Source organism: Anguilla rostrata, chromosome 9 (genome assembly GCF_018555375.3).
Source record: "Anguilla rostrata isolate EN2019 chromosome 9, ASM1855537v3, whole genome shotgun sequence".
Lineage (NCBI taxonomy): Eukaryota > Metazoa > Chordata > Actinopteri > Anguilliformes > Anguillidae > Anguilla > Anguilla rostrata.
The window spans coordinates 20240461-20252396 of NC_057941.1; the positions used below are offsets into that span (position 1 = coordinate 20240461).

Below are 11936 nucleotides of genomic sequence, written 5' to 3' on the forward strand. Positions count from 1 at the left end.
AATGGCAGGAAAAAGAAGAAGGAAAACAAAAAATAACCTAAATTCGGGACTTTATTGTGTGGACACATGAAGTTGTATCTGAATCGTATTTGCGCATGAGGTCAGAAGGTACAGAAGTTAAGTGTTCTTAAGGACTGAGAGTCTGTTGTTTTCTTCATAAGTTTACTACAGGCCTGCCGTAGCATGACCGAAGGAAACAAAAATAGTCGATAAGGGAGTGGCTAGAACGCGTGCGCGCATTCGAGGGATTTGTTCTGTGGACTGTTAAATGTCCATTACTCATGAAAGCAGTGCAGGTACAAGAAGTGGCAGACGTCTGGGGATTCCTCACTTGTTGAAGCTGAAGCTATAATTACAGGAAAAGTTTGCAATTTTGTTTGACCTAAGCGCTTCGACAACGTGAATTCAATTTTGTGTTGAATATTTTTACGTTTCTGGATCAATAAATCAATACCTGATATTTTTGGGCGTTACGGGTGATTGGGAGCATTTTCATTTTTTTTTCCGTGTGTAAATTTCCAACAATGGAACTTATATTTTCCATGGAAATGGCATATGTACCCCTGGACGCAGATGGCAGCTACCTATAAAGGGTTCTATTAAAAAGGGTTGGATAATTTTACGTAATAAGATTAATGAAGGGTGTGCCTTTTAGAATGATGTATCATGGATGTTCATTATAATATGTAAATAATTTAACAAAATATTTATTTCTGTTGTGCACAGTTAATGGAAATATCGATTTGTCTTTAATCTTTTGATTTAAAGCTTTAAAACTGCGATGCACTGCTAGGTCTGAAAAATAGTCTACGTCTCTGTATCTTCAGAATACAAAATTTTAGTATTGGCAAAAGGACCGCTGTGTTGTGTGATTTAAAATTGAAGCCACCAAGGAAACTTTTTCAGCCTTCCCCCCCTTAAAAAAAAAAAACATCAAATATGACGCCAGCAGTGACGCTTGTCTTTCAGTCTCTACCCTTGCTGATTCTCATAGGTAAGTACATAAAAATATGATTGTTGCTTAAAATGTGTAACGAGCTCGCAGATGATTCTCATTACTTTGGGGTTGTATCTGCATCATGCTTGCGCAATGCATTACTGTAAATATATAGCCAGGTACATTGTATTTCACACTCGCGCTCACATCGAGCTATACATTTAAAATGCTTTCTTCAGTTTGACTTGTGTGTCATTTGTTTAGCAAAGTCTCTTGACCACATGGTCACGGTCCCAAATGAATCGTTTGGAACACAACCAAAACAATATATGAAAGAAACTATAAACAGATAATCACCAGCCATGTTAAAGAGCCTAGTCAGGCAGAAGTGACAGTTTTATGCGAAAGGTTATTTTGTAGTCTAGTTGTTCCAATGACCTTCGATATGCACTTAATTGTAGGCTTACGTCGCTTTCGATAAAAGCGTCCGCCAAATCAATGTAATGTAATGTAATGTAATGCTAAATATTTCCAACAAGTTCAAAATCAATTTGATAAACCTGATCTGGCATATTCCAGCGTCATCCATCCCTGTCCTCTACTATGTGATGTGTTGTAGCTATATAAATACGGAACATAACAAGTAAATCACATGTAGCCTACAAATAAATATTTCCCAATCCTCGTCCTAGAGTCACAATTTATGCGTAGATTTTTAAAAATTATTTTTGCCTTAATCATGGACAGATTTGTTTCAGCTATTAAGTGAATGCTGGTCAAGATTGTGCGTTGTATTCCCGGTTCAGTAGGTTTCTGTTGGTCCTTTGTGAAGTTACATTCAGGAAAGATCTGCACTCAACAATTTTAGTTAAATTTATCAAATACAGTTACATCGTTCAGTTGAAACATCTTTTGACTAATTATTTATTTAACCATCTTATGGCCAAGTACAATTGGTACAGCAGCTAATTAAGACAATAAAACAAACATTTACATATCCATTCAGTGACCAGCTATTAATAAATAGATTGATTTAACACAATTAATTGTCTTATCTGTATTGCCTATTTTACCACAGCACTAACAACACATTTGCTGTTTAAAAAGCTTTACAGCAGCAGCCTCGATAAGTAAAACCAAGATAATCTCAGCCCAGCCTAATTCGTTAGACACAGTGGGGTGACAACCCAGTGCCTGGACAGGAAATGGCCTTACCCTGTGCATTGCTCTGTTTACAGTCCCAGTCATGCAGCAGGTGTGTGTAGAGGTGGATTCAGAGACAGATGCGGTCAAGGACCAATCGATAAGGCTTACGTGCATCTCTTGTCAGAAGAGGGCAGAGATCACCATGGAGTCACAGGTCAACTGGTACTACATCAACAAGGACAAAAGTGCCATACATGTGGGTTTCGATAGCGCCTTATTTATGCATCGCAGACAGTGTTAAAAGTCATAGTTTTGCCAAATGATACAATCTAAATTCAGTCAAGTTATTGTGCTGCCTTTTTTCTGAAACTCGTTGTTACAAGTGAATTAAAGGAGGTGAGTAATCTTAATCAGGATGTGCAGATCTGATTTTAATGTTAACTATAGCATGTGAACATCCAAACACTGATGTAGTTCATAATATGACATAAGGGGTCCTCCTTATGGTTGCCATGGCGTGCAAACATGGTTGTTTGTATGAGTGTGCATGTGTGTGTCACCCACCACCAGATCTTGCAGTATGTTGACGGACCACTGTATCTGGAAGGACGCTGGATGGACCGACTGCTGTGGAATGGAAGCAGCAATATGCAAGACCTGTCCGTCTTAATCATCAATGTCACACTGAACGACACCGGCACCTACAAGTGTGAGGTCATCCGGAGGATGCCTAACATGCCGGCCTTTCGTGTCACTAAGTTTATCAACCTGGTGGTGAGAGAGAAAGGTCAGACTAGACCCAATGAAAAGGCCTCCAGTGGGGTGTCTTATTAAAGCATTCATTCTCAGAACAGTGTTGTGATGTGCTTTGGGTTTGAATCTTGACTGAGCCAGGGCTAGCTGTGCTCAACAGCCGGACTGTAGCCTTGCCCTGGGAGGAAGGGTTTAAGTAAACAGGTCGATCCATAACGGAGTGTCCGCCTGCTTTTAACTGTGCATGACATGAAGTCCTTCTGCACCATCACAGCTCAGCTCAGCTGGTGGACTGCAGAGCTGCATCATAGAGTAACAACAGCTGGCAGCATAAATTTCAGAATGCAGAATTACTGAAAGATGTTGCAACAATGTAATGGCACTTAAATCAGTAAAAAAATAAAAATCTGGGATAAAGTAGCCTTGAAAAGTTTCGTTATATTGAGACCGTATATATTGATTGAAACGTTAATTCAAAAATAAAACACCGACTTTTAAAAATATTGCATCTGGAGATGAAATCATTGCACACTTTTTTTCGCAAGCTTAAGTCATGTTTAACTTCAGCTTCTATTTGGCAGCCCTTCCCAACATCACAGCCTTCTATTCCGAAATCATGATGTATGTCGTGCTGACTCTAATGAGCGTCTGGCTGCTTTTGGCGGTGGTGTTCTGCTTCAGGAAGATCGCCAGAGCTGAGGCCCGTGCTCAAGACAGTTCGTAAGTTTCCCATGTCCTGTTCGCAGACAGCAGGTATCTGTGCCAAAGGTTTAGGTATTTCCCGTACTGTTTTCAGCCTATCCTGTTTGCCTCCAGGAAACAATCAGTCAACAAATTACACTAATCAGTCACGTAATCAACCAATGAACTAGCCAAGCAATCAAGTAATAATCAATAAATTAATTGAAAATAAAAATGTAATAGTTGTGGTACCAGTCACAATGCATTTTTTGCTGCCATCATATAGCTCTGGTATGACATGACTGTGTGTTAACTGGGACAATGAGAACTGCCCAGTTATTGGTAAGTGGGGGGTGCAAAGGAACTGACGTTGCTTCCTGGCAAGGGCACTTTTGTATTTTAGAGTTGCTGTCACAAAAACATCCTTGTGTTTGTGGTGTATGAAAGACAATAATCGTTACATTAGCAGGCATTATCCTGCACGCTGGGCATTTAGTGATCTAGTGGCGTTTAGTGATCTTTGGCTCCTTGGTGTCTGTGAAAGCCTTCTACATCTCCATTTGTTTATATTTACAAAGTATGGCCTTCACTGCTTGTGCTGATGCCCTTAATGGGCTGCACATGCGATACACACAAAATGCATTGCATTGAGTCATAACAACCTATTACACATTAAAAGGGTTATTTGAAGTACCACAGCACAAATGGATACTAAACAAATTAGGAGTAATGCATCCATTTTGTAGCACTGTGAGGGATGCATTAGTGCAGTTAAATCTTATCAATCATTTAATGAAAGAAATTCAATGGAAATATAAAAACAGCAATCTATCAAACACATTTTAGTCAAGTACAAGAGGTAGATTGGGCAGTTTGTTGCTGTTTATGTTGATTTTTTTGTGTACAAATGTACAAATATCTAGCCTTACTGAATGACAGCTTTTGTTTTCTTGTTATGGTTGATTATCTGCTTCTGTTCTATTCTACTGCAGTGTTGTCTAGTACTATTTGTTATCAATACAGCTATTTGCATCTCTGTCAGATTCATGTGGTGTCTTGTTGCATTGCATGTAGGCACTGATGTCATATGTTTAGATGAGTTAAACTGCTTTTCAGCTCAGAGCTGGGTAGTTATCGTAATGAAAATATGTACCCAACTGAAATGATGTCTAAATGTGAAAAAAGGTTTTGCATTCAAAATTACATTTGTAAATAAAAATCAAGGATGGCAGCATAGCATAATGGTTAGGAAATTGGAATTGGAACTGAGGTGGGGTGAAGCCGTTGTACCAAACATGCTTAAATCTCAATTGTTTTAGTAAATACCCAGATTTAGAAATGGATGGCACATTGAAATATGAATTCTATAATATCCTCTGGATCAGAATGTGTAATTGATGTAATCTGATTTCTGGAACCCTAAAGAAAACATTTTACCCATATTCACCCACAGGAATGACTGTCTGTCAATTCCTAGTGACAATAAAGATGATATGGTCACCACCATAGAAGATTAAGAATGGGTGTCTCATACAAAGAACAGTAAGTTAACTTTTCCTATTGATGCACTCCAGTGGTGGCTGGTGAGATGAAAATGGATGAATATACTCATGACCTGTTTGTGCGTACTTTATGCCCTGTTTTTTTTTTTTTTTTTTTTGATAGCCTTGTTTTTATATGACAAAATTATGCAGTATTCTTTTAATATCAAGATAAATATTATCTTTGTTCTCCAAATTTGTTCTCCCAAATTCAAGGACAATTGGCTACATACATTTCTAGCTACAAAAACTGATCTAAGATTTTGCCCTTGAAATGCTCATGGAAAAGCACCAACATTTTCACCAAACTAATGTTTCCTTACTATCTTTTATTGCAAATTCTGCTCAAAGTGCAGTATCCAGTTAATGGGCAGATGTCAATGGAAAGTATAGTCTTTCAAATTGATTTGTTTATTTTACTATACTGAACCCCATTTTATTTACCCCCATTTAAATTCTCTGACATGACATGGAGAAAGAGGACACTACCACATGACACAGTTCAGAGAAAGCTTTGGAATTACTTCCCAATGGATTATACAGACAATCTGGTTTGTTAATCTGAACAGATTGAGACCAATGATGAGTTTGAAGGTAAGATTGCTGTCTCCTCCATTTCAAGCTCACACAGCGCTACTGGTGTACTTTCAATCAATACCTTACCCCTCTCTACTCTCACTGTGTGTGTCGTCATGGCAAAGTGTACAATTCATAACCGATCTTGACATTTTTAATCTACTCTGCCATTTCTCCCCAAATGCTGTCATTCTCACATCTGTGTTCATCTACCTTAGTCTAACTCTCCTTATTTTGAATTCTATTCACCTGTCAGTAACACAATCAAAGCCCTGCCCGAGAGCAGTATATCAGATCGAGACTTGCCATAATTGGAAATGTCAGTACTGTTAGAATAAATGAAATGTCAGTGATTACATCTGATCTCCTGTTCTTGTTACCTGTCACTGCTTGCTACCTTCATGGTTTCTTGCTCCTGTCTGCTGCATTTTGTTATAAAGATTTGTTTCTCATTTGATACTTCTGACCATTGATTTATATTTTCCATAGTTCAAACCTAAATCCAACTCCACTTAAATGAAGCGGACTGGAGGGAATAGCACTGCCAAACTGAACTTTCTGACAAAATGACACCAATATATTTGTTGGCAGGGGAAACTCTGGGTTGTGATCAGAGTTATAGATTGCTGGAAGATGTAATAATGTTTAAACATAATGGAAAATATCTTTCTGTTTCAGATGCGACTCCGGAGTCAGCCATTTCAAAAGGTAGAGCTAAAGGAAGACTTTAACAGAACCGTGTGATGGGAGTTACAACAGGGGGGTCAGGATTGAAATAAGCTTTCCATTTCTTTTCACGAGAAAGATTTGTGAAGCGCTCTTTCACTCTGGAGATTTGTGTCCTCATAATGGCTAAGATGAACTCATGTTGCTGTGCATTATTGCGATCTCACAATTGCAAAGATGCACTTGTTGTCTGCATGAACTCACAGAACTTGTGTTATGTGTCACTGTGGCCCCGCAATGGCTCCGAGGGAACTTGTGTGACATGTCGGTTGCAGCTTCAAACACCCTGTTGGGTCAATGTGTCATAGACATTGAAAGGCTTATTCAATTGTGTAGCCTTGTGCTTTGTCTTCCCTCACAGATAATGACAATGTGCATGCCAGTTATACTGAACAGGATCCTTATCGAATGAAAGCATTGACCCACCCACACATGAAATTATGAGCCGGGCACAAAGAGCTGTGTATGGAATATGCTGAAAACTGAACCTACCATTTGCAATGATGCGGTAAATTTGACAAATGAGAGTCAAATCTGGTTTAATCCACTTATGAATTTTCAAGGATAAATCAATTTACCAACCTTTCCTATTTGGTTGGACAAAAGTTGTCATTATAGAGTAAGGGAAATTTCTTCTCTCCCCACTTTGTGATTGCCAGTTATGCCTCTCACTCAATTTCAGTATTACATTTCAAGGTCCATTATTATGAAATTAAGTGAATTATCTAGCTGTTCATTGTTTTTTTTATCATTTATTGTGAAGCTTCACTGAAGAATAGTTTTTGATTAATTAGTGAATTTGAAGAATGTATGGTACCTGTAGGATGAATAGAACATGAAAAATTTCTTAAAAAAAATAAAATATGGACCAATTTTTTTTACAAAGTAATTCTGTGATGCTTCATATTCGGGAATACAGAAAGAGTTCATTGTTGGTGGTTTTGAAGTGTGCTTCAGTATGAATGCCATTCAGAATTAATAAACAGCTTTCTTATTGTGAATAAAAGTAATATTTGAGGTTTTTATTTTTCAGCAAGACATCAAGATTTTCCTTTTTAATTTGGGTGCTGAGCCAAATGATCATTCATAGCTGTTTATAGGATCAAGCCAATTCCTTGTAAAAGAACATATACTTATCCTTTTGTATTTTATTGAGATCTTATTATGGTGACAGTAGCACAAAAACGTGCCTGGTTTCAACTAAGCTACTTTAGATGTCGAGCTTAGATGAAATTACACAAATGAATGAATGCGTGTTGTGTCTTCTCTTTTAGTTTGCTGGCTATCGTGATAATATCATTAGCCTGAGGCAGCTTTTTTAAGGAGCCATGAATACACATACATCTCCAGGACAAGTATTTTGGACATGGCAAAACTGCCAATTCATTATGCCATGATATAGTTTTATTAATGGGGAAGAAAGCAGTCAATCTGATTGGTCATAATGAAATCAAACCTCCACCACACCTGTAGCCCACCCAACTGTGCTGCAGGGGCAATACAGTCATACCATTACTAAAATTCAGTTGTGTGTTTGACAGTTGGGCCTTGACTGTGAATATAGGGCCCTTGGAACATGTTTTTATAAGTTACTGTTTCCTAGATTTCTTACTTGCCATGTCTTGCATATGAAGCATGCCTCTTTGACCCACCACTACACCAACTAAACTTGGGCAGATTTTTCCAGATTAGGAGACATATATTTAGAAAATTGGCATGCTTTAAATGTTTTTTTTGTTTTGTTTTTTTGACAAAAAATTTACCATCAAAACAAATTTACCACCAAGAGTATTCCCCTTTATGAGGGCATGAGACAAGTAAAGGAGTCAAATTTCAATACCAGCAGAGGCAGTCATAGCCTGAGAGCACCACAGCTGAGCACTGCCATAGATGCTTCAGTTATAGTAATAACTTATTTAGTTATAGATAAACCTCTGATTATTGCTGTAATAATTATTTAATTTGTCCTTCCATATACCTTCTCTTGTCTGTCAAGATGCAAGATATTTCACAGTGATGAATTTACCATGTTCAGTAATTTTCCTATTTATATGCGATTCTGTATTTATTTATTGATTGCAATCATGTGGCTATTAACATAATCCACGTGATACATTACTCTTATCCTCAAGTATCATTTAGACCGCATTGAACGAGATATAAAATGTAAAGCTATTATATGCAATCATACGCTTGTCGATATCTTCAGGAAGTGCACACTAACATTTATTGATCTGTGAGCGCATTAGAAAGCAAAAAGCATCAACAGATAGGAACCCTGGTGGGTTTTAATGGTTACAGGCAAGTCAGTTATTTTTACTATCCTATCGGAACATGTTTTAAAATCTGATTAGCTGTAGAGTGGCGCAAACAGGTATTGGTCACTTTCCCGGGCCGGGCAGCAGGTATATTGCTTGCATGCGCTGTTATGCTATCCTATATGCAATTGTTTGGCTAAATTGTACTGTTATGAGTTAAATGATGTGATTTGTCTCGCACTCCTCTCGCTGTATAGAGGTGCTGGGGATTGTTATTTCCACATTATATGCCTAAATGGCAGTAAAGCTCTGCGAGGAAAATGCCTTTTTGAGTGCTTCACACCATGCTCTATGCTGAGGTGTTTCCAGAAAAGGAAGACTCTGGAATGATATTAGGTTACTGTACATTTTGTGTAATTGTGCAGGTGCTAACTGTATTGTGTTGATGCACTGTTGAATGCAAATCCTTTTTTCAGCATACATTTGACCCTCTATGGTTTAATGGGCCTTGCAGGTGTAATGTTATATGTACAAATTAATGGGAAAATAAAACATATTTCACTCATGTTATGGGTCAGTGTGTTTTACTGTGTCAACATTATCATATGATGTCATTCAATGTCATCTGCTGTAAATGTGAAATGTTGATTCAATGCTTTTATATTTCTACAAAGGGTTCTACATAAGAGTCAAATGAAGTGCTACATAAATACTATATTCATGTGAAACATTACTGTTCACTACAACATTATGTCAGCTCATATCATGACTACCATTATGTTGTGATTTGATATAATCATTATGTCACTTATGATAGTATGGTACCATAACTTATCCAATGACTGCTCATGGCCTGCATTCATCTACAGTATCATTTGTTGAAAGTAGGCTTTACATTTAAATGTAAAGCGCGTGTTAGTGTTTTTTATTTAAGCAATATACACCATAGAAACAATTGCAACATTGGGTAGAAACAATCTGAGTTAAGGGAAAATTTCGATTGAATCTTGGTTTTTGTCTGTGACCCTATTTGAATATTGGTGTAGTATTTTGCATATGCACGTGACGGTGCATAGAAGTGTGCTGTTAAAAAGTTTGCACTTGAAAAAGTACGTGCAGTGATGAAGGTGTGAACACTTATCTTTTATATCACAGTTTTTTGATCTGTTGATCTGCAGACATACCTTTCAGTCTGAGGCCTTGTCTATAAGTAATTTTGGGTATAAAATAGTCTGTCAGGTTTCCCCTTTTAAATGGTCATCCAAAGGCTTTTCCTATGTGGGTGCTATGATCTCTGGGATTCTTATACATGTATACATTTATTTTTCACAATAAAAAAGGCTTAAAGTTAAAAAATCACAATTGCCGCTGAATAAAGGTGGCCTGGCTCTGCCGAATCGTATCTATTACAATTGGGCATCGCTCGCGTGTACAAATGCTGAATGGCTATGTGAAGATCCTAATGTCTCATAGATTGGCATAGACTCATGGTCTTAACCAAAATCACTTGTATCATTTGTATCTACAGTATATATTTATTTTTTTATGCTTAGCCTTGCAGTCTCTTACCTGTTTATTGTGGTCCTAGTTTGGTTGTATTTCTTTTTATTTTTGTAATTTCATTTTGGAATTGTGTTCTTTTATGTTTTGTCTTTGCTTATGTGAACTTATATGTGTTATGTGTCCATGTTGTTGCTGATGTGATGGGCTGGATGAATGAATTAATGAAAAGAAATGGTAAGAACAAAAAAAAAAAAGAATAAAATAAAAGTAAGTCCCAAACGGTACAAAAGCAAAACAAGCTTTGGAATATTCTGGAAATTCATCAGAAAATGATTGTTTAGATTAAATACATATATAGGTATGTCAAAAATAAATCAGAGTATGTTCAGGTAGGAGAAATGCCCTTGAAAGAATGTTTTACATCATGATATTAATGCAATCTGAAATCAAGATACTGTATAACACATAGACTGCTGAGCACGTCCACTGTTGAGTGCTTTCTTTGGTTTTGAAGCATTATTTGTTTATTTTACTTGAGATACTGGCCTCCATGGTCCTTGTTTTTCTACTTGAACAGGGTTTGGAAAAACTGGAGAACACATTTGAGAGACACATAAGGCATATCTCACTGAAAACAGTCAGAAATGTGCAACGTATGATTCTGTCTCCCTCTCGTGGTGAGTCTAAGGATTTTCGTTCAAAATAAAAGAAATATTTCATTTAATCGGATATTCCAAAAGCATTTGTGTATAGTGTTTTCAGTAAAATCTTATACATCTATTTAATATTTTATTGAACATGGAATAACCTATATTTTAAAAATTGTGACAAGGAAACACCTAAATTTAAGCATTGATGTTTGTTCTTTGAAAAAAAAAATCTATGCTGTCATTTTTTCTACAGTACTGATGGCAGCAGGAGCCCAAAAATTCCCTCTCATACAAGACAAATGGCACCTATGATATGAAGACAATTGTGTCGAGAGTTCTTAAAACAAAAAGACACAGTATTTACTCTGAATAGTCTGGAAATTAAGCTTAGAAATCACTTGGGAGGGTCAGCATGGAAACAGTATTCACCATACTTAAAATAATAGCTCTGTTATTCGTTTCTGTCTTGCCTGTTTATTGACCTGCCAATGCTGGCAATTATAATTTATTTATTTATTTATTTATTGTTTTTTGGAGTTAGCAATTACATTGTTCTGATTATAATGTAAAATTGGCTGTATTGGCCTACTGGGACCTAGTTTTTGAGAGCAGAATTCATGCAGTTTTCACATGTTCGACAGTGAACAGCCCACTCACTGTCATTGAAATTTAGTGCGGCAGGGAAATGACAATGATTGCTGAGTGGGTTGGATTCCTTCTCAAGCTCCGCACTTTGTGAGATGTGCTTGTGGAATGGAATTTACATTTCTTTATGAAACACTTAAAAAGAGAGAGACAAAGCGTTCACATATCCTACGTATTATTCTGAAATGGGAAAAGACCAAATGATATAAAATGAATTCAAGCAGCGGCCTAGATAGGGGAGAAAGGAGAGGGGAAGCATGGGAGTTGGTAAGGATGGAGACCTACGTCAGTCAAGATCGGGACCAGTCAGTTCAGTTTCGTTTAAATTGCATGGTTCAGGCTGAGCTGGTAGGGAGGCCAAACAGGGGCAGGCTGCAGTTTCATGAATGGAAATATAATTCTTCACCATCCAGTAGGGCTTTCATGCACTGTCAATCACTCTGCTCATATGAACCAATCAAAAGACTTCTCAGACTTCTCAAAAGAGAGCTCCCTATATAAAATCAGTAACTGATAACAC

General features: G+C 37.2%; 1 protein-coding gene across 3 annotated transcripts; it reads left to right on the plus strand.

The window, feature by feature from the left end:
- Positions 1-228: 228 nt before the first annotated feature.
- Positions 229-9183, plus strand: LOC135263227 (sodium channel regulatory subunit beta-3-like). 3 transcript variants are annotated; one of them, XR_010332417.1, is made up of 7 exons: positions 229-994; positions 2176-2339; positions 2654-2870; positions 3418-3556; positions 4971-5059; positions 5534-5652; positions 6313-9183. XR_010332417.1 is itself a non-coding variant. In XM_064350966.1 (6 exons), exons 1-5 carry the CDS (start codon positions 940-942, stop codon positions 5032-5034), a joined length of 639 nt encoding a protein of 212 aa, XP_064207036.1. In that variant the 5' UTR covers positions 229-939; the 3' UTR covers positions 5035-5059; positions 6313-9183. The 3 variants fall into 3 exon arrangements, 1 of the variants encoding a protein (XP_064207036.1); XM_064350966.1 differs by lacking the exon at positions 5534-5652; XR_010332416.1 differs by having other exon boundaries at positions 231-994; positions 4971-5652.
- Positions 9184-11936: the final 2753 nt, after the last annotated feature.

Excerpts from the sequence above, each read along its gene's own strand:
- LOC135263227 (XM_064350966.1), top strand. The coding sequence starts at position 940 with ATGACGCCAGCAGTGACGCTTGTCTTTCAGTCTCTACCCTTGCTGATT. Across the intron at positions 2,340-2,653 it reads AGGACAAAAGTGCCATACAT|ATCTTGCAGTATGTTGACGG; the intron begins GTGGGTTTCGAT and ends ACCCACCACCAG. Across the intron at positions 3,557-4,970 it reads GCCCGTGCTCAAGACAGTTC|GAATGACTGTCTGTCAATTC; the intron begins GTAAGTTTCCCA and ends ATTCACCCACAG.